The sequence below is a fragment of the Trachinotus anak genome, unplaced genomic scaffold, assembly GCF_046630095.1.
Source record: "Trachinotus anak isolate AG129_WGS33_773 ecotype Australia unplaced genomic scaffold, CSIRO_AGI_Tana_v1 ptg000034l, whole genome shotgun sequence".
NCBI lineage: Eukaryota > Metazoa > Chordata > Actinopteri > Carangiformes > Carangidae > Trachinotus > Trachinotus anak.
The window spans coordinates 4417257-4444905 of record NW_027273885.1 but is presented as its reverse complement, the minus strand read 5'-3'; the positions used below and the strand labels follow the sequence as shown (position 1 = coordinate 4444905).

General features: G+C 43.2%; 1 protein-coding gene across 6 annotated transcripts; it reads right to left on the bottom strand.

Annotated features, from left to right (window-relative positions):
- Positions 1-684: 684 nt before the first annotated feature.
- Positions 685-27649, bottom strand: pax3b (paired box 3b). 6 transcript variants are annotated; one of them, XM_071471759.1, is made up of 9 exons: positions 27147-27649; positions 26418-26653; positions 26054-26180; positions 25536-25679; positions 11162-11361; positions 10377-10542; positions 9196-9410; positions 6117-6396; positions 685-2482 (listed from the first exon to the last, which is right to left on the bottom strand). In XM_071471759.1, exons 1-9 carry the CDS (start codon positions 27229-27231, stop codon positions 2448-2450), a joined length of 1488 nt encoding a protein of 495 aa, XP_071327860.1. In that variant the 5' UTR covers positions 27232-27649; the 3' UTR covers positions 685-2447. The 6 variants fall into 6 exon arrangements, with proteins under 6 accessions (XP_071327860.1, XP_071327864.1, XP_071327859.1 ...); XM_071471763.1 differs by having other exon boundaries at positions 26126-26180; positions 27147-27648; XM_071471758.1 differs by having other exon boundaries at positions 26054-26183; positions 27147-27646.

The window sequence follows — 27649 nt, the reverse complement described above, 5'->3', positions numbered from 1 at the left end:
AGAGTGTGTGGTCCGGCTGCGCAAGCTGCACACAGCACCCCCCCACCCGCCTCCTCCTCCTCTTTGAGCCCCCGCGAGCAGACACGATTAATCAGAAGAATGTTATAATTAGGCTTAATACCCTCAGGCTGCATGAACACACACACACACACACAGAAACAACACTATATGTGAACATGAACATAATGTATGAATGCATGCGGTGCACAAACACACACACACACACACACACACACACACAGAGGGGGCCCTGTGTGTGTGAGCAGGGTGGATGGGTTGCAGAGGTTTTTGGACGGGCTGGGTGTGCTGTTTGTCCAAAACGCTTTAAGGCCTGTTCTCTTCATCTGAGAGGTTGTTAAACAAAAGTCAGTTTGTTACAGTAGCGGGGGTCAGCGGGGTATTAATACACACCAATGCAGATGTCTGAGCATTTACAGCCATCCGTGAGAAAGCCTGTTGTGTTCAGTGTCAAATCTAATGTCTGGTGATCCCCATTTGTCCGGGCCTATTTTGGTTGGAGGGTTCACATGAGCGCCTTCAAAAGTACACATTTGTCTCCGAGATTCTTCTATAGAGTGAATCACAGTCACTTGCTTTCTTTTTCTCAAGTCGTGATAAAAATAAATACAAAGGCTCCATTTAGTAATTACCAGTGGACAAACAAAAAGTGAATAAAACAGCAGCTATTTTCAGAGTTTTTATTTTATTATAAATAGTAGAGATAATGCGCTTGTACACATGACATTATGTCACATCGCTTTGTCAATAATACAAAAAATATATCAAAGGAATGAAAGGACTGGTTCATTCTAACATAGACAGATGGACGAAACAAGAGTGCGTACGATGTCACGCTGTAATCTGATGGATAAAGTATTGTTGTTTGTCACTCACTTGTACAATGTGGAAATGTTTTACAATGACACGCTTGACATACGATATATTTGTGACAATAAATATGTCCAGAATGCATCAGAAACCTAAATCCGTTTTAAAAAAAAAAAAAAAAAAAAGGTCCCAAGCAACACAAAACAATACAAAATACAATATTTTGGCTTTGTCATTCCTGGTCATTTTCTGTTTACATAGTTATTCCCTTGATTCGTTCTTTTGCTCGTGACACTGTACTGACTTAAGTCCTCACACATGTGGTCGCCTCAGTGTGCTATTACAGCAATATTAACAATGTTGCCTATTTGTTTTGGACCCAAAGGCCTTCAAAGGCACATGTGTTGTTCCACAGATCCAAACTAAATCCAGAGTTTGAGTCGTGTTTCGTAAGACTTTCGGAGGCATGTTTGATTTTTTTTCACTGTTTTTATGGTGAGGTTGACTCTGAGATACATGATATTGCACTTCTGGTCAGCTGGGAGAGAGGCTGTCTTTAGTCTAAACTCTCTCTGTCTCTCAAGTGTCTCTCGGTCGTGACTTGTGACCTGGTGGCTTTTTCTCTCCAGGAGAGGATCATTTAAAGGGTTTCTTTTTTTTTTTTTTAACCCTGTGATCGATCTTGCCTATCCCCCGCCTCGCCTTTAAAGCCACTTCTCCGCCGCCCTCTACCCCGCTCTCTCATCTGTCACTTTCCCTAAAGTCACCCCCTGACCTCCTCCGAGTCGCTCTCTAAAAGTACAAAAGGCCGAGCTCCTCGCCTCACCGTCCGAAACATCAATGAGACAGAGGGACAGAGGAGAGGGAGGCAGAGGGGGAGGGGAGGGGGAGGAATGTTTGAATGAACTTTCTCTGCAGTACAGCTGTGGTGTACATTAGAGTTTCTGATACCATAAAACCCACAGATTCGTTTGCTCACGTTTGTTTTCTTTCTCTCTGGAATTTCTCTCCATGTGTGGGATGCAGAGAGCTCAAATAAATGCAATAAAATCAACAAAGCCCTTTTCTTTTTCCCCCTTCTGCAGATACAATTTGGGGATTAGGTTGGAGATACATGGAGTTTCATATGTACTCGTGTGGCCCTAGGATATGTAAACACGTTCCTCCAAGCGTCAGCTCAAAGGCTGGTCCTCTGTGACGCCAGATCTGGGTTTGCCGTCCTTACAGAGACCGCCGCGGTCCAAAGATGGAGTTTGGTCACTTTTTTTTTTTTTTGTTTGTTTTGTTTTGTTTTGTTTTTTTTTTGGTGTTTGGTCACAACTCCACCGAACCAACCACGTTAAGCGCTGACACTTCTGCTGTTCATCTGCTATACTGATGCAGCAATGTTCACAGTCAATCGACAGTTTTTGGTCTTATATTCCTTCTTGTGGTCCCTTCTTTTTTTTTTTTTTTTTTTTTTTTTTTTTTGGTCCATTGCTCCACCAAGATTTAATAATGCAAAGTCCTGCAGTAGTGAATGTGTCCTGGTACATAGGAGCAAAAGTTTGGTCCAGAAAGATTAAAAGATTTCCATCGCTGTACAAACTAAATCCCTCTGAGGAGTCCGACCGTTCTGATCAGGTGATCTCAGGCCTCAGATAAGGAAGGGCACCTATAAAAAAACATAAAGAAAGAGTTGTTGAATTATTGCCAGTGAAAACAGTTTTTTTTAAATGAGGTGGAAAGATGATATAAGAGATATATGGCTGTCATAAATTTTGGGCCTATGTTTTAGCGTGCCATTCCACTAACATATGGCTGTTGTTAGCATAGCATGTGCTAATAGTTGTTTGGGGTGTAAGGTCAGTGGAGGAAGATGTGAGAAGTGTGAACAAATGCAACTGCAAGTTAAAATCTGGGATATTACAGGGAAAATACAAACTGGAAGAATCTTAGATCCTGTTGATGATGTTGAATAAATGCACCAGATGCTGCGTATGCATCAGTAGATTCAATTAAATCCATAATTTTATTTATAAGGTGCAAAATCACAATATACATTATCTCAAGGCTCTTCAGATCCTGCATCATATCCCAACCAGGCCTGTAGCAAAGATCTTACATGTAATGAGATCATGAACTCAAGTCTCAGACCAAAAAAAAAAAAAAAAAAAGTTTTATCTACTCAATTACCTGTTCGATATGTACATTTAATTTCCCAACATGGTCTAAACACTCCACACTCCTAGCAATACAAGTATTTATTTGCACTAAAATTGAAAGAAATGGCCAAACAATGTCATTATGTAATATTTTAAAATTGTAGAATTAACTCACTCAATGCTGCTAAAACCCCCAAACTCAAGAAACAAATATAAAGAACATAACCTCAAAGTCCTCAAGGAGCCTGATCCTTACAAAGAATGGAATAATTGTATATGGGAATTTTAGTAAATTCATTAAAGTACTAAACACTGTGTAGTGTAATATCAGTAAAATACTTAGAAGGTAGCCACACAAATTGGTCAATACAAGCAAAGAAGACAAAAGGTAACGTGGTTATAACTTTATCTTAAAGAGAAACTTACCGTAAATGTTAATCAACTTGTAAGTATTTTAAAATTACTGAATATTTTCTAGAAAGCAAGAATGGGTAAAATAGAATTCATATTGTAGCTGTAGTGGCATTTCTTTAAAATATGACACACTTTATACACTCGGCCCTGTTAACTCATCATGTCTCAAACAGTTAAACAAGCTTTATTGTGGCTTGTTGAACAGTATACAGGATGAAACATAGTGAAGAGCTAAAATTTTATATATTTCATATTACAGGTTACAACAGTTTTTATAATATACACATTTATACATAAAGTTTTGTTTTTTTAACTGAAGTGAATTCATATGTAATTTGGCTTCTAGCTAAGGACCAGTACGCTAAGTGCTAAATGTTATTAAAATCCATGTTGTGTTTCTCTCTGTCTCCAAATAATGTTGCAGGTCTTTGCTCTGATGCACAGTAAGTGTGTGTTTTATGTTTCTGGTTTCTTCAAGACCTGAGTCGTTGGTGTGAGCTGCAAATTCCACCATGTCTGTACAGGTAAAAAAAAAAAAAAGAGCACCACCTAGAGAGACTCCACCAACAGAAAGCCCAAAGAGAAAGACTCTACAGTACTGGCTACAGGTGACTTCAGTAAACACCACAGCAATGGCTGCTTAGCAACAGACATTACCTAAATAAAAACAAACAAGTGCTTCATAGATTAACACTGTAGTTTCTGTGAGGCAGCTGTATGGACCAGGTTCTTACACTGCGCTGGAACCTGGAGCAGCGCTGTTCAGCACTGCCTCCCCAGCTGACCTCAGTCCAAGCACCTGTTTCTAATAGCTGCCCTGCCAGAGGCTATTAGGATCCGTCCACCCCCAGAAAGGACCTTTCCTCTGCAGCTCCAGACCCAACCGCACACCAGCTATCCAGTCGCACTGATTAATCACATCAAGATGGGCCGCTCGGGCCTGTGACGCTGTGGAGGTGTATGCTGAGTGCGTGCGCTGTCCCAGTGGCTGCCTTCAAGCCTGTGTGTGTACATGTACGGTGCCACATGCTCGTGGTTTTTCATGTGTGTCGCACTAATCCTTTATTCTGTCCACTTTGAGATATTTGACCGAGATATTTCATTAGACATTTGCTGCTCTCGGATATTAAGTTAGATATTCATTCGATACCTGCCGCCCCACAGAGCTACACGCAGTCAGACTCATTGGACCACTGCCACGCTCTTTGAAGGGGCCGCTCGTCTCGAGGTTGCCACAAGGTCAGTGGATGAACCTGATTGGTCAACCCCCTGTGGACCAAAATTGGAAACGGTGGCCGCTGTAATCACGCTGGAGCACAGAACGCTGTTGCCTCCAAAGTTGGAGGGAGATTTGTTTGAAGTTGATTTTAACCCTTAAAGTAACGGTAATGTGAAGTGAAAAGACCCTTTCACTGCGGGACAGGTAGGTGCTCGCGGTCTGAGGAGCAGCTACACTTTACCCTGATGGGAGCTGACTCCGCTCTATACCTGACCGCAGAGCTCAGGCTCAGCGCCGGGCCCATCGCTTCACAGATGGAATCAGATCTGCACAATTAACCCCAACACTTGAGACGCCGTGATTGGACCCAGAGAAATGTTAGCTCTCCTTAACAAGCAGCAGCAGCTACCTGCTGTATGTGCTGTCAGCTGCAAGTACAACTGCCTTTTTTTAGTCTAGTCCCCTGGATTTAAAGCAAGGACCCCTGGGGCCAGATACATAAATGATCCATAGACATACACATGGATTGCTTTGAACACAGAATGTGCAGCGAGACTGTGCACGCTTCACGCATCCTTTTGACCATGTGTCCACATAGTTTTTCAGAGCGAGCCAAGTTAGATACACTGAAGTGAAAATGCAAAATAAAGTGGAGACAGAGTTAAACATAAAACAAAATAGACAACTTCACGGAGCTGTTTACAGCTGTTTCCACAGCAAAACAAATAATCCTGTTTCCTTTAGCATTGTTTAATATTATATCCTCATTATTTATTGTGAAGCATTCTGTAAACTGTTTCCGTAGTATTTTAATTTACACAGTTTGGGACACCTGACTGCAGCCTAGTGAAGACGTCTCTCATCTAAACAAATGAAGATCAGGGTAAAACAGGACTTTACAGTTGGAGTTACTGTACTAAAGTAGACTGACGAGCTCCTGTTTGTAATCCGACCAACAATCAGTGCAGTTGTGTTTCTGTTTTGTTGTTCTTTTCTGAGCCGTGTCTGGTAACTTGTGGCACAAACAGTGTTTTTGATTGAGGGAGTGTCTTCATCTATTTATGGCTAATTGCAGGAGTGGAAATGAGAGTGAGATTCATGAAACAGTGTTGTCATAATTCTGATGAAAAGAATTTGTATGCATATTTCAGGTTTTGTGCGGACACGTAGTTTCAGTCATGAATCCACTCAGAGTTTTGTGCATCTGGCCCTTGGACTTGCAGAATACCGAATAATCATAAACTGTATTGGCTGATACGGTTCAGATGTTTTCATTTTAATTCTTTTACTGAAAATAAGTAAAAGGCTGCAACAAAACACGTCACCGGTTTGCACCAGAAAGCTGGACAGGTTTTTTAAATTGCTTAAGGTCAGAGATTAAAAAAAACAATCCTGTGGCTTTGTTGTTTTATGGTCACATGATCTCTAAACACTGAGACAATCATTTTCTCACACACATCATGTATTGATTTTGAACTGGGTGTAGAAGTAAAAAAGTCTATTGACCTTACTTTGTCCGTACTGGCCGTACTGGTAGGACGCCACGTGGTCGACAGTGTAGCCTGGTGAGCTGTAGGAGGGGGGGCAGTAGGACTGGGAGCTGGGCAGGGAGGGCAGAGCCGACATGGAGGGAACACTGGTCAGACCCTCCAGGCCCTTGATGTGATCCATGCGCTGGCTGCAGCTGGCGGCCATGCCAGCAGGGGGCTCGAGGCCGCCCGTCAGAGGGGAGATGGCGTAGTCGCTCTGGGGCTGGTGTGGCACGCCGCCCGGGTTCAGCAGACCCATCACCTGACGTGAAGGAAGGAAAGAAGAGCAGAGAAATGAGGAGGGCTCTGACGTTGATAAGAACCAGGATGAAGCTGAGCCCCAACTCAAACCAAACCCCAGCCTCTAAAAAAAGAGTCTCATTTTTATTTTCTCTGTTGTGTTTTCAGTTTCTGACAAGCGTTTATCACACATTAAACCTGTCATTTTTATCACACAAGCACAGGAGTGTGTGTGTGATATGTATCAGCACAGACAGCAAGACAAACACACACTCAGACGTGCACAGGAAATCCCCCTGTCGCGGACATCAAAAGGCTGCCAGCGAGCCCCGTCCCAGACAGAGATAGCACCAGAGAGGAAGAATTAAGCAATTTGTCTCAGATCCACAGCTCCGCTTATTCTAAAATTCCTTTTTGACGCTGCTCCAAAAACCCACGGCACAAGATAAAAACTTATCTCTGAACGAGATATGCCGACAAAGATAACACAAAAGAAAGGTTTGTGTGAGCTGCGCTGTGTTCGGCCTCAGCGTAGATTTGCAGTTTGAGAAATCCGTTAGCTCTTGACCTGGTCTTTATTAGCGACCAGATAATCGAATTTGGGGGAATATTCCTTGGCCAGAAAAGAACGGAAAAGAGCCGTGGGGCAAAGCGTTTCAACTGGTTTCAAAACAGACGTGATACCGCCAACCCCCCCTCCTTCCCTCCCTCTCCTCCTTCAGCTCATGTTGAATTTACCTGTCTGTCATCTAAGTGTTCAGTAAAGCGTTAATAGGTGATTGAGATGGACTTCATCACTTATGAAAGTGACTCTAACTGAACCTGTTACCTCCATATATATCTATTAAATCCCACGTCCTCGACACAGCAAAGGCCTCAAGGCTCCTCCAGTTGTCCTAATAAGAAGCAGGTACGTTGCTCTTTGGGTCCTCTTGGCCCTCTAAGTGACATATTATTCTACATCCACACACACACATGGTCCTGCTTAAATCATTTCCCAAGTAGGGGAGGTGAATGGAGGAGTCTATGTTGATTTGGAAGAGGGAGCTGTGTTTCCTCCCCTGCCCAGTAACATTTTCCTAAAAAATTAACCTGCGTTTGGAAGGTTTTGTCAAAACAGAGCGAGAGAGCAGGGGATACGACGAGGCTGAAACCTGCCAGCTCCTTAACTCTTTCTGTCTTTTACCCGTCTCTACCCATCATCCCTCCTTCTCTCTCTCTCTCTCTCTCTCTCTCTCTCTCTCTCTCTCTCTCTCTCTCTACCTCTACATCTCCCTCTGTCTTGTGAGATGGCTGCTGGCTGCCCCATCCAGGGTGTTTCATACTGGAGCGCTGCCGTTGCCAGCGGCTTCAGTCGGTGCGTCCAGGAGTTAGCAGGGAATGTCGGGAGGGAGGGGGAGTGAGGGGGCACACAGGGGAAACTTCTGAGACGGGACATTCCTTCTCCGCCGTATGAAATATATACAAATAAATTAAACCTCTGCTTTCACATGTAGGAATGTCGAGGCAAACATTTTAAGAATGCAATCGCAGGGCTTCCCTCGGGGCTGCAGCCTGGCGTGGAGTGTTTGTGCACTTACACATGACCATGACAATGCTGTATCCAGCTGTGTGTTCAATGCATAATACAGTTTGTGTTTTATGCATGAAGCAGTGTATCTCTGTGTTTGAAATCAAGCATGATGGTCATCTAGTTTCAGATCCTCTCACGTCACAAACTCACACAACAAAATAGCCAAACATTTTTTAAAAAAGTAGTGTTTCAAATAATTAGAATGCAATAATCAATCTTCCAGTCTAAACAGAGGGGTGAAAAGTTGACTTAGCCATGCTGCTCAACCATGTCATGTAATATTTGTGTAAAAGATGTTGCAAAATCCTTAACTGATCCTCAAAATGTCATGGAGTTGATCAATTATCTACACTGAGTGTGTGTGTGTGTCGCTGTAATTATGTGAACGTGTGAGCGTGTGTGTGTCCGTGTAAGTGTGTGACTCTGTATTCGCGCTGCTGTGGCCTTCTCTCTGAGGAGTCAGGCCTGCGCCAGGCTGAAATCTCATTTTCTGCCTGTTAGGGTCTCTAACTCGTCTGTCTCCTCTGCGGTACCCTCCGTCTAGGTGCGGAGACCTTGGGACTTCATGCCTGGATAATTGGCTGTAATTGTCTTTTCACTTCTCATTTGTCACACGCTCAATTGTCCTCTGTCCTTCTAGAGTCATCTCACTTTTCTCCTCCAACTCCGGTTCTGTTGCGGTGTGCGTCGTTTGCACATGTGCAGTTTATGGAGTAAAGCCGGTGAGGTGATGAATCAGTTCGCAGTAAGTGTGTGTACTTATGTTCTCCACACCTGGGTGAAACAGTATTTGAAAAGATTTAAAAGAGAGAGCATGTTGATTTATTATGAGCTTATTGAGCCCTTGATTTATTGTGAAGCTGTGCGTCTGACGGGATAAATCACTTCAACCTCAACCGGCTTTCGTCTTTGAAATCGCGTCCAAATCTAATTCTGCCCAACTCTGATGTGGCAAGTGAAACTATTCTAGTCTCCAGAGATATGAACACCCTTTCTCCTGCCCAATTAGTGCACTGAAAAAAAGGTCAAACTTCTGATTCAAATTAACTTTGTGTTTTTCTATTCAGTCCAATATCAGTTTTTGATTGAAATATCATAATAATTTTAAGAATATTAGTATTTTGTTGAATTAAATCATATAGTAGTATACAGATTTCCTCTTAAATCTGGCTAAGGAGAATAGGAGCTGTATCCCCTATTCATATGTGACAGGAGGTGAAACACACATATTTCAGGCTGTGGTCTCACCTGTGGAGAGAGCCCGTTTCCGATGGTGGGGTTCATGGGATTAGCCGGTCCTCCAGGGCCCACAAAGCTGTCAGAATAGCCTGAGAAGGAATGGCGTCCGGAGGCGAGGCAGTAGGCGGAGCCTCCTTCACCCTGTCCTCCAGCGCCGGAGGCCTGGTGGCCAGAGGAGGGAGGCAGAGGCTGGGGCCGGTGCACTGTGCTGTGAGGCTCCGACACTAGCAAAGGTATGATGGGTAAAGTTAGAAGACTTTAATAACTGCTAAAACTAAAGGCCCCTCATTAAATGGAAATATAATTGAAATTACAATATGGCCAAGTGCAATATCCAAATCTTTATCATGAATTTTTTTTGATAAAGGTAAAATGTGTCAAAACGTTGTTGTGCTTTGTTAGAACCTTAATTGTTGTGGTGCTAAAAATCACATCATTATGTGAAGTGCAAAAACTAAACTGAAATCGTCTCATAGCGCAATATGAGTTTTTTGCATATCGTGCAGCCTGAGATAAAACTGAAAGATCCCACTAGTGGACATGGTGTTACTGTGTTGAATTATCACTTAAACAGAAGCAAAACTGCTGGAGTCAATATAAATCTGAGTTTGGAAACAAAACATATACAAGGTAAATATCCAGTACAATAAAAATGTCAATATTATTTCATGATGTTTCTGTATTTAAAAAAACTATTTCATAATTAACCACTTAAATAAAGACAGAATGGAGATGTAATAAAAAGCAAGACTTCTGTCAAAACACACATAACTATTGATTTTCAAAAAGAAACTGAGAAAATGCAAATGCACAAAACTGCTTATTATTTACAGTAAAGATAGAAACCCAGTGTGTGTGTCTGCACACATACAGTTTTAACATGATTAAGTGAAACTGATAAAAGTCTGAAACACAAACCCTCGTTAGATCTCTGATGTCCTGTAAAACTTCTGTAACCATTTAAACTTCTAATAAATGTCTGTCTGTCTGTGGTGAATTATTTCAACCACAAATTAGTTTTGGAACCTGGATAAAATGATAAATTATCACCAAACTATGAACAAAGCCTTCTTTCATTTTCACCACCAAAAATTATTGTTTATCATTTGCAGACAAGAAACTTTGTGCTCAAACTTCTCTGCATGTGAACCGTCAACAGCTACTTTCATCACCTGAGCCTGTGCCCCTACCTTGTGCTATAGATGAGGGGGGGTAGGTGGTGTCAGAGAGCTGGTAGGGAGGGATGCTGGACATGGCTGAAGGAGGGAAACCCCCTGGGATCAGGTGATTAAATGCCATCAGTTGATTGGCTCCTGCTTGCTTCCTCCATCTCGCCCGCCTGTTGCTGAACCACACCTAGAAAACATGACAGTGATGGTGATCGATCAGTGTGTGTTTGCTTTTCATTGTTCTCTCTCTCTCACACACACACACACACACACAGGGGAGGATTGACCAATAACTACCAGGGTGTGAAGCTGAAAATGACGGTCAGAGACAGTTTATGTGTGTGTGTGTGTGTGTGTGTGTGTGTGTGTGTGTGTGTGTGTGTGTGTGTGTGTGTGTGTGTGTGTCATGGCTGGTTGAGTGACATGCAGTGTCCATATGGTCACAGCTCCTGCTGTGCTTGCTTACATTTCCCATATGGAGCCTGTGGAGCAAAAATTGACTGGACTCCAGATCAGAAAAAGGAAAGTCCAGATTGGGCCCCTGAGAGCAGAGGATAAGATGTGTGTGTGTATATGTGTGTGTGTGTGTGTGTGTCTGTGGGTTTGTGCTATTGTATGTACTAAACAGAGATCAGCAGGTTGCCTTGAAATGGTCAGACAGTGTATAAAATCACTTGGTTTATGTTTAAAAGTGTGTTATTTCAGATTAAGGTAAATTTGTGAAGCTGTCGTCTTGTACATGTTTTTATGATTTAACTTGACATTTTGTACACGCTGACAGTCAACACGTGTGTGTCCTCTCGTACCTGCACCCTCGCCTCTGTGAGTTTGGCCCTCTGGGCGAGCTCCTCCCTGGTGTAGATGTCGGGGTAGTGTGTTCTCTCAAAGGCCCTCTCCAGCTCCTCCAGCTGCTCTGCCGTGAAGGTGGTCCGACTGCGCCGCTGCTTCCTCTTCAGTGGCAGGTCGGGCTCCGACTCCACGTCCGAACCCTCGTCTGAGTGACTCGCTGTTCAAACACGAGAGAGAGAAAAGGACAGATGAGGTTTTCTTCTGATATCGGGTTTTAAAAGGGCAGAACTTGATGTTGCTCTCCCCTCAAATGATGGAGGTTGCTTCCAACACTGTATACACACTTAACCTTTAAAATCCAACTGAAGAGCAAACAGGCTGATGCTTCAGACTGAAACCTGATGGTGCTTTAAGTGTGGTTTTTGTGAGCAGGAAGTGGCTCTGACTAATCAGCAGACTTGTCATATGTCAACTAATTTGTTCTGTTTCAAATTAACCCTCTTATAGAAGGGTGGTACTTTCTTTTCTTTACACACACACACACACACACACACACACACACACACACAGGCACCATCAGGCATCAGTCTTCCTCATGGTCTTGTGGCCAAACAGACTTCCATTCAGAGGGAATATTCTGAGCCTAAGGAATAATCCCACTGGACAAGATTCCAGGGCACCACAGGGGGACTGGTGGACTAAAAGCCACACAAAAGGCTAATTTGGATCCAAGGGCCATTCTTTGAGTGTGTGTGTGTGTGTGTGTGTGCGTGCAGATACAAGTGTGACTACTTTTGTGGTGTGTGCTTGAGTGATTGTGTGGATAATACGGTAGATGGCCAGGAGCAGTTGGCCGGGTGAAGAACAAACTGTTCAGTCAGGTCAGTGATGGTCTACTTATTTAAGGGTCCCATATTGTACAAAGGCAGATATTCACATGTATTTTCATTATAAAGCAGGTCTAGGTTCTGTATTAATATTGTAAAAGTATCAAAACCTCAGTCCACAGAGAAATGCACACAGCCTATATTCAGAAACTGAGCCTTAAAACGAGCCGTTGGGACTTCTGGAACTTTGTGATGTCACAATAAAGCAGTCACCGCTCTCAGTCATGCCCCAAGCCCCGCCCAGCTGGACCCACCATCCATCCTTTCAGGTTTCTCTTAGTGTTTATCTGAAATCTGCTATATTTTTATTAGATCACTCAGAAAACAGTCAGCCAATGAGAAGAGGCTCAGATCCTCTCTTCTGATTGGCTCATTGACCTGTTGTTACTAGAGCTCCAGAGAGAAGCCTGAGAGAGGAGATGTAAAACTACACTGAGATGGTTTTTGGTTTTTATAACCACAAATATATCTAATTATGGACATCACAACTTCAAATAAAAACACCAACAAGTAAAGTGTAAAATATGGGAACTTTATAGCCAAGATATGTATGAGTACAAATGTTTATCAACTTTTTTGTTTCCCGCAAATTAATCCTATACTGTGACCAGGCTCCACTTTTATCTGAAGGTCCAGTATTTGTTTGTCTATGAAATCTCACCTCTGACCAGTGATGGAGTCATGACACCTCTACCTTCATGTGTGACACGCATACACAAAACTAAGGGCAAAAAGTGATATTGAATCAAAGTCTTCGATAATCAACTATTTCCATTACTGATTCATTTTTATTTAACGGTTTTCCCATTAAATCCTCCAAAGTTACGAAATTTCCAATTATAATAAATGGAGAAACTCCAAATTCTCCCATTTGAGAGGTTTTATTGATTTTTTTCTTTCTCACTTTTATTGAAACTATTGTAGATTAATTTTCTGTTGATTGACTACTTGATTTAGCAGCTAATCTTTCAATAGTAATTGAATCAATACGCTAAATTTAAAAAATATATAACTTTTATTTTTGCTTTATGCGATCTTCAGCCTGACTGAGCCTCGATGACATCATGAGCTCCGACATCTATTGTGTTTTTACTTTTCATCTCGCTCTCAGATCAGTATTAACACCATTGTGCTCCACGTTCTATAAACCAGGAGCTCAGTTTTTAACTCAGCACTTCAAACACCCCATTGGCTCCTACTAAGTTCACCAAGGCCAAAGCACCCACTTTTTGTGTTACACTTAATTAATTCCCCCTCAGCATAGGGGCAAGTTTTGTGTGCAACACTGTATTAGTTCCCCCCTCGCAAGCAACAATAAAATACAAGAGAATCCAAATAGCTCAGGGCCCCTCATGTGAAACTGATCCTCTCTCCCCCTTCGGCGATTTTCTCCTCACAACACCAATAGCAGTGGGAGTCAACTTAACATGCATTAGGAGCAAATTGGTAAAGAAACATTCAAGCATGAGGTAGGCAATAAGTAAAATATTTTCAAAGGGGGAGTGAGAGAAATGGAGACATTGCCCTAAGCTCTCTGCTGCAATTTTGCACTTGTAGATTGTTAGCTCTTAATCAACCTGTGTGGGAGCTCAGAGTTTTAACCACACAAAAAAATAAAAGGCTGTACAGCAAACAGATGCAGAGAAATGATTTCTTCAGCTGTTTCTGGAGCTTTGTGCAAACTATTTCTTCATCACAGATGACAAAACCTGCGGTGACAAAACCTCCCTGGCTCTGTCGGCCTCAACCACATAACAAACACACAGTGTTTTCTATGACTCGTTGGATTGCAGGGGCTGCGTTTTAGACTGTGGGGAAGGAATTCGGGGTGTGGAGAGTGGGGCTTTGGAGTTTTGGACAGGATGGCTGAAAAACAAGAGATGAGGCCTTTTGTAGCCTCCCCCTCCAGTTCCTGCATGGAGGAGGGCTGCGAGGAATGCTTTCCCGCTCCCCCTGCGACTTTAGCAGCATGAACGTTCCTCAGCATTTCACAGGGATTTGGGTCCTGGGAAAGCCGAGGCAGCCGGGAAAATCCTTAATCACTTTGGAATTACCTATCGGTTATGACTGCTACCAGGGTCTCGAAAACTTTTCAAAAGGAGCGACAGAGTGGCACCTCTGAAGTCTCAGGAGTCTGGTCGTGATAAAATCCTGATTTAGATCCTCCGCAGAGGACTCGATCGGGCTCATTTGTTTCAGTCCACTCCGGTGGATTGCTACATCGCTTCATGTTCATGTTAAGATACAAGAAGATTAGACGATGGAATTTGACGATAACGACGTCTGTGGGGAAGCTCGGTAAATGAACATCGTACAGCCGACGTGTGAAGCATGAGGTGATAGAAATGGCTACCAGCGCCTGTAAAACAAACTCCCGCTTCGCCCAACAAACACACTTTTTTTGCACTTCGGCACACCACCCTCCTTAAACAAGCACCACCTTCTCCTCCCTCTATTCTCCCCCCTCCTCACCCTCCCTTTGTCTCCCTTCTCCCCATCTCTCTCCTTTCCACCCATATTTCTCTCTCTCTGACTCTCGGCTCTTTGTTGCTCCACAGAGCTGAGGTCTTTGCCGGCGATTTCCACGCTCCATCTGTGGAATCCGTCATGGCTCCCTTGGCCCTTCACAGTGGAGGGCTGTCACCTGCCCCATGGGGGAGCTAGGAGGGAGGGAGGGGGGCATAAAGAGGCTCCGCAGAGGGCTTGGGGGGGTGGAATAGATGGGGGCACAGCCGGGGGGCATTCTACCCACCCCCTTCCTCAAGAGGGAACTGTAAGAGCACCTGAGGGGGTGGGAAAGGCGGTGGAGAGGGGCAACAGGGGCTGTTGTTGTGGATGTAAATGTACCCGTGGGGATAGTCTGTCTGGGCATCTGTGTTGGTTTTCGTTGTTGTTGTTGTTGTTGGTGGAGACGTAGTACATCCACGGTTTGTGCTCCCTTTATGCACGGACACTAGTTGAGGTGAAAGGATGTTCGTGCATCCTGATGACTTCACCGTCTTCCCTCCTGACTTCCTCTGAAAGATTATAATCCCGTCTGTTTGTTTACTTCATGTTTTAGCTGTTTAATGTTTAAGTTTCAGCTCCACGTATTCGTATGTAATATTCCGTAACAATCATTATATGGAGCCTCTCCATCAGGTGTTTGAGAAAATACATAAATGTATCCGTTTATCTGTAAATAGGGAAAGGGTTAAAATAAATTTTATAAAGATTTAAAAACAAAAATCAGTTCAAACTGGAATTTAAAATACCTTTTACACTGCAGAGATAATCATTTCTTTTCTCAGTTTGTTTGAGAAGCAACACATTAATCACTTTTACTAGAAAGTGGACACAAAATTCTCGGCTGTCCTCATTACAGGACGACAAATAATGATCAGTGTCCTGTTCCAATGCAAATTAACTTTCTAGCATATGAAATCTGCTGCTATATACTGTATACGGCTAATTTATAGCAATATATGAGCATATATTGTGCATGAAATGGCAACGTGCTACAAGTGAGCTCCATATTCAAATAAACTTTCACTGTGACTTTCAGGTAGTAAACGCCGCTCCTGATGGAGAACAGTTTTTCTGACGTCCTTAAGTCACCAACTGCACTGCAAAGCTTGGATTGCTCGCATTTCTCTCAGAACAAGAACCTAAAAGAAAAAAGCATCAACCATGTGCCTTAGATTCTACAATATAATGTCATTCAAATTAAAGTGGCAGGTGATGAAGGTTCAATGTTGTGCCAAGAGAGAGGGCGTCCACCCAGTCACCCCTGAAGCTCACTGCTCCCCACAGCTGCACTCAGGAGCTAAAAAACACACACACACACACTCCCAAAGACCAGAGTCTTCCAAGCACATGACTTTCTACACACATGCACACAGCACTGGGTTTCCCCGATTCTGCATTTTAAAGCCCTGAGGTGTCTCCACTTCAACTTCTATTAACCTGCTCACATGCCACTTAGTGTGGCCAAGCACAAACACATGATGAAATATAGTGAAATATAGTGAAGTATAGTGAAGTATAATGCCAAATCAGCATCAGGATGTATTACTGACAAAGAGGAGGAGAGGAAAGAGAAGATGGAGAGATGAGGGTGAAACCTTTTCCCCTGCTTCCCGGATTTTTTCCAGCCCTGTAAACCTGTGGTTTCAGAGTGCCCTGTTTGCCGTCATCGCCTCGCTATCCCTAAGATCTGATCACATCGATTTGGCACCGTCAAATAGCCTTAGCCAATCAAATTATCCACTCTAACTCTCATATCATTCCCTGCCTGTATACATATGCTATATCTTAAAATGCTGTATTTATAGCCCCTGTAAACACTTGACTTCTCTTTGTATACGTTTGCTCCACCTCAACTTAAAGGAACGGGGGGCTGCAGACAGGGTCCTGGCTCTTGTCAGTTCATCGAAATATGAGAAAATATGAGCCTTAAAAGGGTAAAATTATCTGTGCAGGCAGGAGAAGGCCTGGAAAAGCAGCCTCCACGAGATCGCCCGGGAGCCGAGGAGCATTAAGCTGCAAAATAAGAGACGAGCAGTTGGAGGGGGTGGGTGGAGGGGGGTTAGAGGAGAAAGGAAAACTGTTTAATTTAACCAAACTGAAGCCCTGAGAGGCACACAGTGCACGGGACTGCAAGCCAAAACAACCTCTGTGGAGCCAAGAAAGCCCAAAATGGCTCCCGCCGTGCAACGCCATCCCAGGAAAGAGAAAAAACGAGGAGAAGGATTCAGCCGAAACAGACTGTTGGAAAGACTTTTTGAGAGGGTGGGTGGGTGGGTGGGGAGGGGGGCATTGGATGGGGACACAAAGGCTTAAATATGTCCACTGAGACATGAGACAGTACGCACTGAGCATGTATGCATGTGTGCGTGAGAGAGTGAGAGAAAGGGGATGTGACAAAACTTGGATTTTGGGACTTGGGGGAATTGACGGACCATATGTGGACTGTTTACACCCCTCCTCGGACATCACAGTAACTCTTCTGAGGCTTTGGTTAATAGTGAGGGTAAATTGAGGCTCTGACACATTGCCCCCCTCCTCCTCCTTTTCTCCACCTACCCCTCTCAAAAAACACAAAACAAAAGGCAGAGGAGACAAACGCAGCATTTATTTGGGCGGGCCGACCATGCTGCTCCTATTCAGGAGCCAGGGGACTAAGTGACTGGCCGACTGCATTAAACAGTATATAGAAGTCAAGGCAGGCAGATGCTGGGCCGAATAATGGCTTTACTGACAGCTTATGGACCCATCTGCGACTCTTTCTGGTGGGTTAAGAAAAAGATGGTGTGTGTGTGTGTGTGAGTGTATGTGGATTTGTGTGTGTGTGTGTGTGAGGGAGGGAGGGAACGGAGAGTGAACCCTCTTGACTTGCTAAGGAGGAGTTTCAACCTTCACAGCTGCCCTGTATATGAGTGTGCCAGAGCTGTGTGTGTGTGTCTGTGTGTGTGAGTGTGTGAGAATACAAAAAAATGATGTGCGTCACCACACAAGAACAAACTGTCATTAATCACGGCCTTGTTACGGAGCAAAAAAATGACCTGACAAAAAGTATGAAGGGGGTCCGACACAGTTAGCAACGACTTGTGAGAGTTGTCAGGGATGTCGGAGGTGAGTGAGTGGGTGGGTGGGTGCGTGGGGAGGCAGGAAATGATTACCTGTCATTTGTGGCTGAATGTGTTTCTAATCCTGTTTCCTGTGTAGCGCTGAGGGAGAGTGAGCCTCTGCAGCTCTGTGACCCTGCTCTTCTTCTTCTGTCTTTTAACTGTGAAAATGACTCAGCTCCAGTCAGTGGGGAGCTGGTTGAGAACCAACAAGGTGAGCTGTGAGCAAGTTCACTGTCACTCTCAGTTTTTTTTTTAATTGACAAGGAGGAAGTCAGACAGCTTCATCTTCCTCATCCCACTGTCAGGCTGCTGCTACTGACGACAGCAGCTGTTTCTCTACCACATGAAGTAATGTGATTTTTTTTAAGAAGCACAAACTGCAGAAGCTGATGGTGAAGTACTTTCCTCTTAATAATGATAATAATAATAATAATAATAATAATAATAATAATAATAATAATAAACTCCAAGTGCTTTAAAACAGGACATAATAGTAACAGGAAATAATAGTTAGATATAGTAATACCAGGCTGTTAAAGTAATGACAACCTGCAATAATAAAAACAATAGGATCATAGAGGGATAAAACAGCAGATAACTGGTAGTAAAAACAACTGATTATAATAAAAACCATAAAGCAATATAAAATAAATCTTAAGTAAAGGTTGAATTCATTAAAGGCGGGGCCATAAAAACAAGATCTGAGCTGCTTCTTGAACATATTACCAGCAGTTGCTCATCTAATATAATATGTGGTGGAGTTTGATCCAAATCTTCAGTGCATAGCCACAGGAAGTATCTGCACGGTACTTTTTGCCAATGTTAAGCGAACTCTGAAAGATATTAAGGTGCTAAACTATTTTCTAGCTTTAAAAACAAGTGAATTTTAATTTAAAAATCTATCCTCAGTGTTACAGGTAGTTAGAATAATAACACTGATGTATCTTGCTCTCTTTTCCTAGTTTTTTTAAGACTCTTGCTGCAGAATTTTGAGTTGCAAACAATTAATTATTTTTTTGGTAAACCACTACAGATCACATTACAGTAATCTACGCATGAAAATACAAAAGCATGAGTCAGTTTCTGAGTATCTTCTAAAGAAAGGCAGAGTCTGACTCTTGCAGTGTTTCTTAAATGATAAAAATCAGGGTAACACCCAGGATTTTATCCATCTAGCCAGATTTCCAAACCTGATTAAATGTACTTCTCTCTGTGCATCTGCTCCAATTATAAAAAAACTTCTGTTTTGTCTTCATTTAATATTTAATATTGCAGTCATTCTCAAACAAAGCAAGTAATTGAACAGTAATGAATTTGATCCAATGTAATTTTTCCTTCCATTAAAAAATGCAAGTATAACAAGATCTAATGAGACTTTGAGAAGAGCAGTCATGTAATGTATAATGCTGCATTCATGTTACATGGGTGAGGGCAGATCTGAGTTTCCAACTTCCTACCTCAGCTTTCAGATGGTAAATATGAATGAGGAACTCCTGGTTTGGCAGTGAATCCCTGTTTGAACAAGGAAATACCTGTAATCAGGTTCTACAGAGCCGTACATTCATTCAAAAAAAAACCTGAGCAAAATTATCCTCATCGCAACCTGCATTGTGTCGCTCACGTTGTAAAGCTTGAAGACCAATACAATTGAGTGGGAACCACACAATTGATACCTCAAGGTTAGAGAGTGTGCACATTACAAAAGAGATTCCCACATGACGACAGCATAAACACACATTTTAAGCCTCTTTCCTGATGCGACACAAAGGCTTCTGGTCTAATTAGTTAACAAAGCTCTAAAGCAAAGTCAGGCTTCATCAGTCAGCTGATTGACAGCTGCCTGTCGCCCATCAGCAGCATAGATGCTGCATTTACTGGCCTCTGCCTGGCCTCCGCAAACTTTGACACTCGACCTTAACCCCGGTTCGCACACAATGACGTACACAGACATTAAAACCTATCATGCTCCCAAACACACGGACAAATATATGAGAGGAAATCACACTCACACTCACACTCACATTCTTCCTTACTTTCTCAGAAACGCACACAAACACACTCATGCACATTAAAAAACAACCTCTAAGCCCCCTGTCCCCCCCAGCTGTTGTGCCTATAGTGCATAGTTGCAGCAGATAAAGAGGGGCCTTATTCTAAGGCAAGCCATTCTACTTGACCTTCGCCGGGCCTTTTCACTCTTTCACTCCCTTCAAACCGTCTTTGGGGCTCGCTCACTCTCAGCTCAATGTGACTAGTCCATCACGGGTGAAGGCTGGGGCGCTACCGCGGGTCTTGAAGGGGGAATACCCCAAATACCCCCTGCCCCCTCCGCCATACACACACACACACACACACACACACACACTGAATCCCCCTCCCTCTCAGAAATCACCCTGACTTCAAAGTTGGTGTGCATTCATTAATTGCCCTTTGAATTGATATCAGAGGGTCACAATAAGAGTGTGAAAGGAAAAAGAGGCTTTAATGAAGCATAGAGCAGCCATTCATTTGCAGATAACTATGTTTTCATGCTTGAATAGTCATCATGCATGGGCTTATTAGAAAAAACTCACGAGAGAGGGAGGAGTGCGGGACGAGGAGCGAGGGACAGAGAGACAGAGAGAGCCCCAGGGTAGAGGAGAGTGATTTGGTGCTCACCACTTGGCCCTCGTGTCCCCCTTTGCCCTTGTGCCCAGGGACTCACTGAGTGATACATTCATTCTTTCAGCGGACAGACAGAGCCCTCTTGCTTAGGCCAGTAATAGCCAATAGCTATTATAGGATCCATCCAGAGCTTATTGGTTCCGTCTTTGTCGCATTTGATGAGACAGAAACGGCAACTGGCAGATTATTGGAGCTGCAGCTAACAGTTATTTTCATTATCAGTCCATCTGCTGATTATTTTCTTGATTATCCGCTTCATTGTTCGGCCTATAATATGCAAAAGCCAAAGATTTAGACAGATAAAAGCATCAAATCCTAAAACCAGAGAAAATTACCTACATGATTTTATCCATTGGTAAAATATTATCTCTCTGTCGATCGACTAATCGATGAAATGCCTCCATTAGTGAGAAAACAAGGCAAAACAATTGAGCTTCATTCACTACACAAAAACATCTAATGATGGACAACTGGAAAATATGTGAAATGTCACTTCCAGATATTTTTATCTGGGGAAAAATGTTGAACAGTGAAGTTTCACAGATAATAACTGCAAACAGCTGAAGTAGAAAAGTTAAAGTGAAAAGTCAGTCTGAGCTGCAAACACCATCATCCCACTAAACACACTGCTCCTCCTGTGCTCTCCACCCATTCTCTGCCTCCCTCACTTCTTCCTATCACTCCTCCTCTCCTCCTGGCACTGATCCAGTCTGTGCCCACATATTACATTTGCAGCACGCCATCCTTCACCCCGAGTGGCAGAGAAGCCCCAAGTTCTTCATTCACTCGCATTATTTACACAAACAAAGTCCTGCTCCGTTTCTGTGACAAAGCCAACTAAATCTTTATGGCTCTTTCATGTATTGTCTGCTCACGGTTCCCTTTTGTCCCCCGGCCATTGGCCCGGGCCCCGGATACAATGAGCCCGGGAGAATGGAGGCAGATTGAAGGAATGCACCTCAATAAACCTAATTATGACATGATGACTGCGCTCACCATGGTAGGGGTTTTTCAAAGATCCCGGGCTTATTCAATTAGCCCTTTCCAGGATCCCCTTTCACCAAATAAAGTTATCCCTTTGACTGTTTGCATTGCAGAGTGGAATGTGTGTGTGTGTGTCGGCGCGCACACACGTGGCTGGCCTAAATGGAAATGTATCGGCCCTCAACAAGGCTCCTCTGTATTATCTGGTTAATTTCACCTAACGAAGTATGGACTCTAAAAGATACACTGTGAAAATGTGAAGCAGGAGGGAGGGAAGGAGGGGAGGGGAGGGGAGGGGGGCAGCAGGGACACCATGACTGTTTTAATCATTAACTTTGTCTCCAGGGTTAATTACTATGACGCTGGGAGTTTGGGACGGCCCAGCAACAGGCCTGGAGGGCCGACTTTACTGCCAAATACATAAATATTTCACAGAAAGTGGAGAGCGGTGGGGGTTTTTTTGAGTGTGGATTTCTTTCTGTTTTAACTTATATTTACTTATTTGAATGGGGATTTGGAAGAAAACATGGTTTAATTTAAATGTCAAAAAATAAGCCTTGTATTATTACCAAAGTCATTCAATATTTGATTAACTGGACAACATCTGTTCACATGACTTTTAGATCATATAACTGCAAACTTAGATTCTCTAAAGACACCATTCATACCCATGAGAAAAGTACAAAAAATAGGGCACTGCATATTGTATTATTCATCTGATAAGGTATCAAATGTGCTGGCGTTGTTTTGATAGTTTGGTGTTAATTCATTTGCTGACAGGATCAGTCAACTCAAGATATCTTGTGTCTAAAAGTTTCAAGTATGCCTCATTCCAGAGCAGACACTGTCACAAGTATAAAAATAAAGATGTAAAATATTATTTGCGCTGCATTATTGTAAAGGCAGGACATGTTGAAAATGTTACAAAATATATTTCTAATCAACTTGTAAAAGGTTAATAATGGACTTAATTAGAAACTTTGTGGAATTGGACTGACTTTCCTTTGTGCGCTCCGGAGGATGCGGCCCAGATATTAAACGAGCTGTGCGCCGCAGGCTGAGAGAAACAGAGGGAGAGAATAGGAAACAGAGGGAGAGGGGCGGTGTTGCTCCCCAGATGAAAGTGAGATGAAATAAAAGAGTCGATTTAATCTGCTTGAAGAGATTTGGGGAGCAAGTGGTGGAGGAGGAGCGGGGGAGTGTGGAGGGGGTGAGTTTTCGGAGTTGTGCGCAGCGCAGGACGGGTGGCCGGGGCCCCCATTGTGAAGCTGCGCTCCGGGCCAGACCGCGGCTCTCCGGGGAGAACATTGGTCCCCATTCACCAGAAACACTCTTTAATACACTCCCTCCGTCATTAAATGTGACATAGCACAATATCGACATCATTTAGAAGACATTATTAATGTTCGAGGGGGCAAGGCCGGCGCTCATCAAAGAATCAATAATAGAGAGTGAGTTACAGGCTGGACGTGGCGCAGGGTTATTAGCGTCATCCTTCAGGCCAGAGAGGGCCACTTTTAGTTTTGTCGACTAATTACAGTCTTGATATTATGACAAACACAGCCATTAAACTTCATCAAATGCTGCTGAATCAGACAATGTTGATTTTTCAATTTTAAAGCACTGGAATAAAAAAGACGGCAAGAAAATTACCCAGTTTACTGACGTCAGAAAAACCGAATCACTGTATCTCCAGCTCTTTTCATATTAGGGCCACATATTATTATAGCCCATGAATTCCAGCTTATGTTGGCGACCTGAAATGTTTATAATCGACTTGTCATTTGTGTGTTTTCTGTACTCTCTCTTGTGTGCGCACTTTCTGCGCCTGTGTGTAACTTCAGGAATGGCGCATCTTTAATGGAGGGGGAGCGTTTTTAACACTGTTGACGCAGTGTTTCTGCGCGTTCACGTCGCACAGGTTTTTTTTTTTTTTCCTTAATTTGAGAGGGGGGGGGCACGCATCCCTGAGCTCTCTACGTGAGCTGATTTCAGAGGCGGCCATTGTCCTGGTGAATGGCGGTCGCGGTCTTTGGCCGAACCCCCGAAAGGAAACATTTTGTAGGTGAAAACGGCCATTTTTCTGCCGGTGCGCGGCGCCGGGGGCTCCCTGAATAATTCATCTTCATTGCGGTCTCATGATGTGTTTTTGTCGGGCTCCTCTGTGGAGGAGCTCACACCTCTCCCCTCCTTTCTCTCTCTCTCTCTCTCCGGCTGTATTCTAAACAGGCCTCCTCCTCCTCCTCTTCCTCCTCCTCCTCCTTCTTCTTCTTCTTCTTCTTCTTCGGCCCTAAAAGCTGTTTCCAAGCTGCGCCCTTTTGTCCGCGTGAGCCCCAAATAGACTCCTCGCGCCTTTTGTCTCCCAAGTTCATCCTCGAGCGTCCCGTTGAGCGCGCGAGGCGTGTCTTTGTGCGCGGGACCGTTGAACAAATGTTTGATCAACTCATCTGAGGGACCCCCCCCCCCCCCACCCCCCTCCCACTATTGCGGGGACATGATGGGACACATGTTGACATCTGCTGAGTTTAAAAGTGTCTTTAAGAAAAAAAAAATGGAGGAGAAGGGATCCGTTGGTGCTGAAGCTGGGCAGAGTGTACTATCTTATTAATTGACCAGATTAAGTGGGAATCAAATATTTACATTCCTAAAATTTAATTATCACTCTAAAGTTACTCTGGTGGTGAACTGTCATTAACCGCCATCATCTCCCGGGAATTAGCTTTGCCCCATTTCAGTTTAGCTGAACCTCACTTTAATGTATAATTAACTTTTCTACGGAAAAAAAGGAGAAGGAAAAACATTTAAATTAATGTCATCGAGTTAAAAAAAAAAAAAAAAAAAAAAAAAAGGATGACATGCACATTATGGAAGCCACCGGTTGTTATTCCGATTATTTGGAAAGTTCAGCTACAGAATGAAAGGAGTATTTAAGCGTGACTGACGTTCAAATTGGGTCTAATTGGGTCTAATGCAGCTGCAGAGCGATGGGCCCGAAACCGCTCACAAATCTCCAATTAGGTTTCTGTTTGTGAAACTGTTCATCACGGGAAATGGAGAAAATATGTTTTATTCTCTGGCCTGCGACACTTCAGTTTCAGTTTTCACCAGAAAGTTTGGCCTGGGCCTACACTGTAAAATGTCCATCTTTATTACTTACTCTCGTCTTTGTCAGCAAGAAGTATTTAAAAAAAAAAACAAACATTTATTTCAAACCACTTCAGAAAACTTGTTTCAGGTAGATCAGTCTAATCGACCTTGTTTAAATACACTAAAAAAAACACCTTACCTCAGTAATTTTACTTATTTCCACTTGTTTCATAAATAAACGCGACCAGCTTGTGCAGGTGGTCACTTTTTACAGTGGACATCACCGTTTGAAACACTAGCCTAATAAAAATGGATTTGTTGGATAAAATAATGATCAAACTATAAACAACCAAATGGATAACAGCGACGCGAACCTTCCAAGGCCTCGTTTATTAAGGCATTACACTTAAATATGATAGTCCCATATGACTTTATAATGCTATGGACGGCTTGTACTTTTAATATGGTTTTTGAAATACGCGCACACTAATGCAGACTTGCTGTAACATGGCTATCCATCCAAACTGCTTTTAAACCACTGCTGAACACACACACACACACACACACACACACACACACACACACACCCTTTCCCGCACAGAGCCATCACCTGCTGCTTGATTTACGGTATGGCCTCATGGGAAAAGCATTAGCAGGAGAGATATGGTCGATAAAGAATTCCTCACAAAGGTAGACACACACACACACACACACACACACACACACTCCCAGCAGCACCATCCAACAACTTTACAGCATGCTAAAACTTCAAGTGCTGGCTGGTTACACGTCTGAATAAAACCATCCTGCTTTTAACTCTGCTCAAAAACAATCAACAGGTTGCAGGAGTGGAGACCTGCTAGCGTTTCACAGCTTTTCCTCCATAATTGAATTCACTGGAAATGATACAAACTGCAGATTATAAGCAGATAAACGGCCTGTTTAGTCTTCACTCTCTCTGAAATAATACATCCCACTGTCCAGCTCAAATAGACAGTTTAGCAGCTGGACACTAAATAAAAATACCTGATCAAACAGGACTCCACTGGCCTCTAATGTGTGTCCACTCAGGGCCACTGATTTGACAAAAAGATAACTCCAGCTAAAGTGAACAGCCAACTTATTTTCTGCAGCAACAAAAACGTGGAGAGTTCACTCACATCTGTCTCCCAAGATGCCTTCGATGCTGTGTTTGGCCCTGCGGTCGTTGTCCTCCAGCTCTTTCTTCTCGATTTCATCTTCATCCTCCTCTTCGTCGCCTTTTCCCCCGAACTTACTCCGCATAATGCGACTGATGGAGCTCACTGTGAAAGGTAAGTCAAAAACCTATAGTTAGGCCTATAAAAAATAATAATAATAAAAATAATAATATATATACACAATATATAACTGGTATATTAATTGACGCTACATTAAAATAGGACAAAATATAGGCCATTAAAATAAAAATTAAAAAAATGTAAAAAAATATATATATAATTGTTATATTTATTAGGAAAGTTTTTATTAGGCTACTTTACCATATTAATGTCTAGGCTATATGATAACCTGTTGTGGTCGAAGTTTATTATTATTAGCCTATTAATAATAATAATATTAACAATAATAATAATAATAATAATAATAATAATAATAATAATAATAATGTGAAAGTTGATTCATTTCTGCCCTTTTTTACCTGAAGGCACGTTGTTGCGGTCACATATCCCATCCTTCAGTAATTTATCCCGAATCTCCCAGCTAAACATACCCGGGTTTTCCCGCTTGTATTCTTCGATTCTCTTCTCTACGTCCGGCGTCGTCCCCTGCTTCAAAGGTCAGAGAAGTTACAGTGTTTATTCACTTCGCTGTGGCCCCTGGGGCACAGTGCATACAGATCCTGTTATAACTTGAAAACCAACAGGTTACTATCGTGTTTGTATCAATACGCGAATTTATGTCAAAGGATTAATCCTAAAAGCTGAAAGTAAAAATATTGCCTATGATGGTTTTAGGGTTAAGCCTTCAGTGTCCCTCTGCTGCTCTGTTTTCCGGGTCCATACCTTGGGTTTGCTGCCTCCGATGGCCCCGGGTCTGATGGAGCCCGTCTCCTGGTACCGGCACAAGATTTTGGAAACGCAGCCGTGGGAGACCCGGAGCTGCCGGGAGATGACACACGGCCTGATGCCGTGGTGGGCCATCTCCACGATCTTATGTCGGATGTGGTTGGGCAAAGGTCTGCCGTTTATGAAAACCCCTCCGAGCTGGTTCACTCGGCCTTGACCCAACGGGGTGGACACTACATTGAATCAAAATATGAGAGGGACCTGTCACCAGAGTGATCCAGCGCTTTCTGCTCCAAACTACAACACCATGAGGAGAAATCACGTTTTAAATGGAAGTGAATATAGCTTATAATAAAAACATGTTTCATTCTACTGCTCCAAATATGTCTGACAACACATAATCTGCTCACCAAAACTTTATGAAAAACACTGTTATGAAATCAGCCCATTGTGTTATTTAAATTATTTATGAAAATACAAACTTTACTAAAAAGTTTACTAAAAGTTTCTAAAATTATACCAAAATTGTAGTGGGAAAAAAAAAATATATATATATAATGAGTAAATTACAGTGAAGTAAGATGTAATTGTTTGCAAAGAGTGAGCGTATCTCTAAAGTTTGCATTTCTAAGCTGAGGTTTGGGACAAGACTAAATAAAAGCACCAGTGAAAGCCTAAACTCTTCAGTCACCATCCAGGGCAGTAGACGGGCCCTCTGGGCTTTACCTTCCAGCGGGAAGCCACTGCGGGGGTAGTTCTGAGCCAGCGTGGGTCGCATCATCCTGGGTACTGACCCCGCCAACGCAGTCATACCTCCACCACCACCCCAGAGACCGCGGGTATCTCCTCCTGCCGGGGAGGCTGCTGCTCCGGCACCGAGTTTGCAGCCTTGTCGGCGGTGAGAAGTTTCCCGGAGGGTTAGCTGCGGTTAGCCGCACCCGGGCTACAGCCGAGAGCCAGCGTCCCGGGGTGGCCACAACCCTCCGAGCAGTCAAATTTGACGACAAAAAGGAAGAAAATCAGATTTCTGGACGTTCAGAGGAGCCAGTTTCTCTCTCTCCTCGGTTTTATACGCCAGAATCTGGGCTCTTGGAAGCGCGGCTGCCAAGGCGGTTGTAGTACGGTCGAAAACAGTGTTGTTGTTGTTTGTTGACACCGGTTCAAAGTGAGGGGAGACCGTCAAAAGCAGCGGAGCTCGTCTCGCTCCCGGTCAGCGCTCCCGGCTGTGA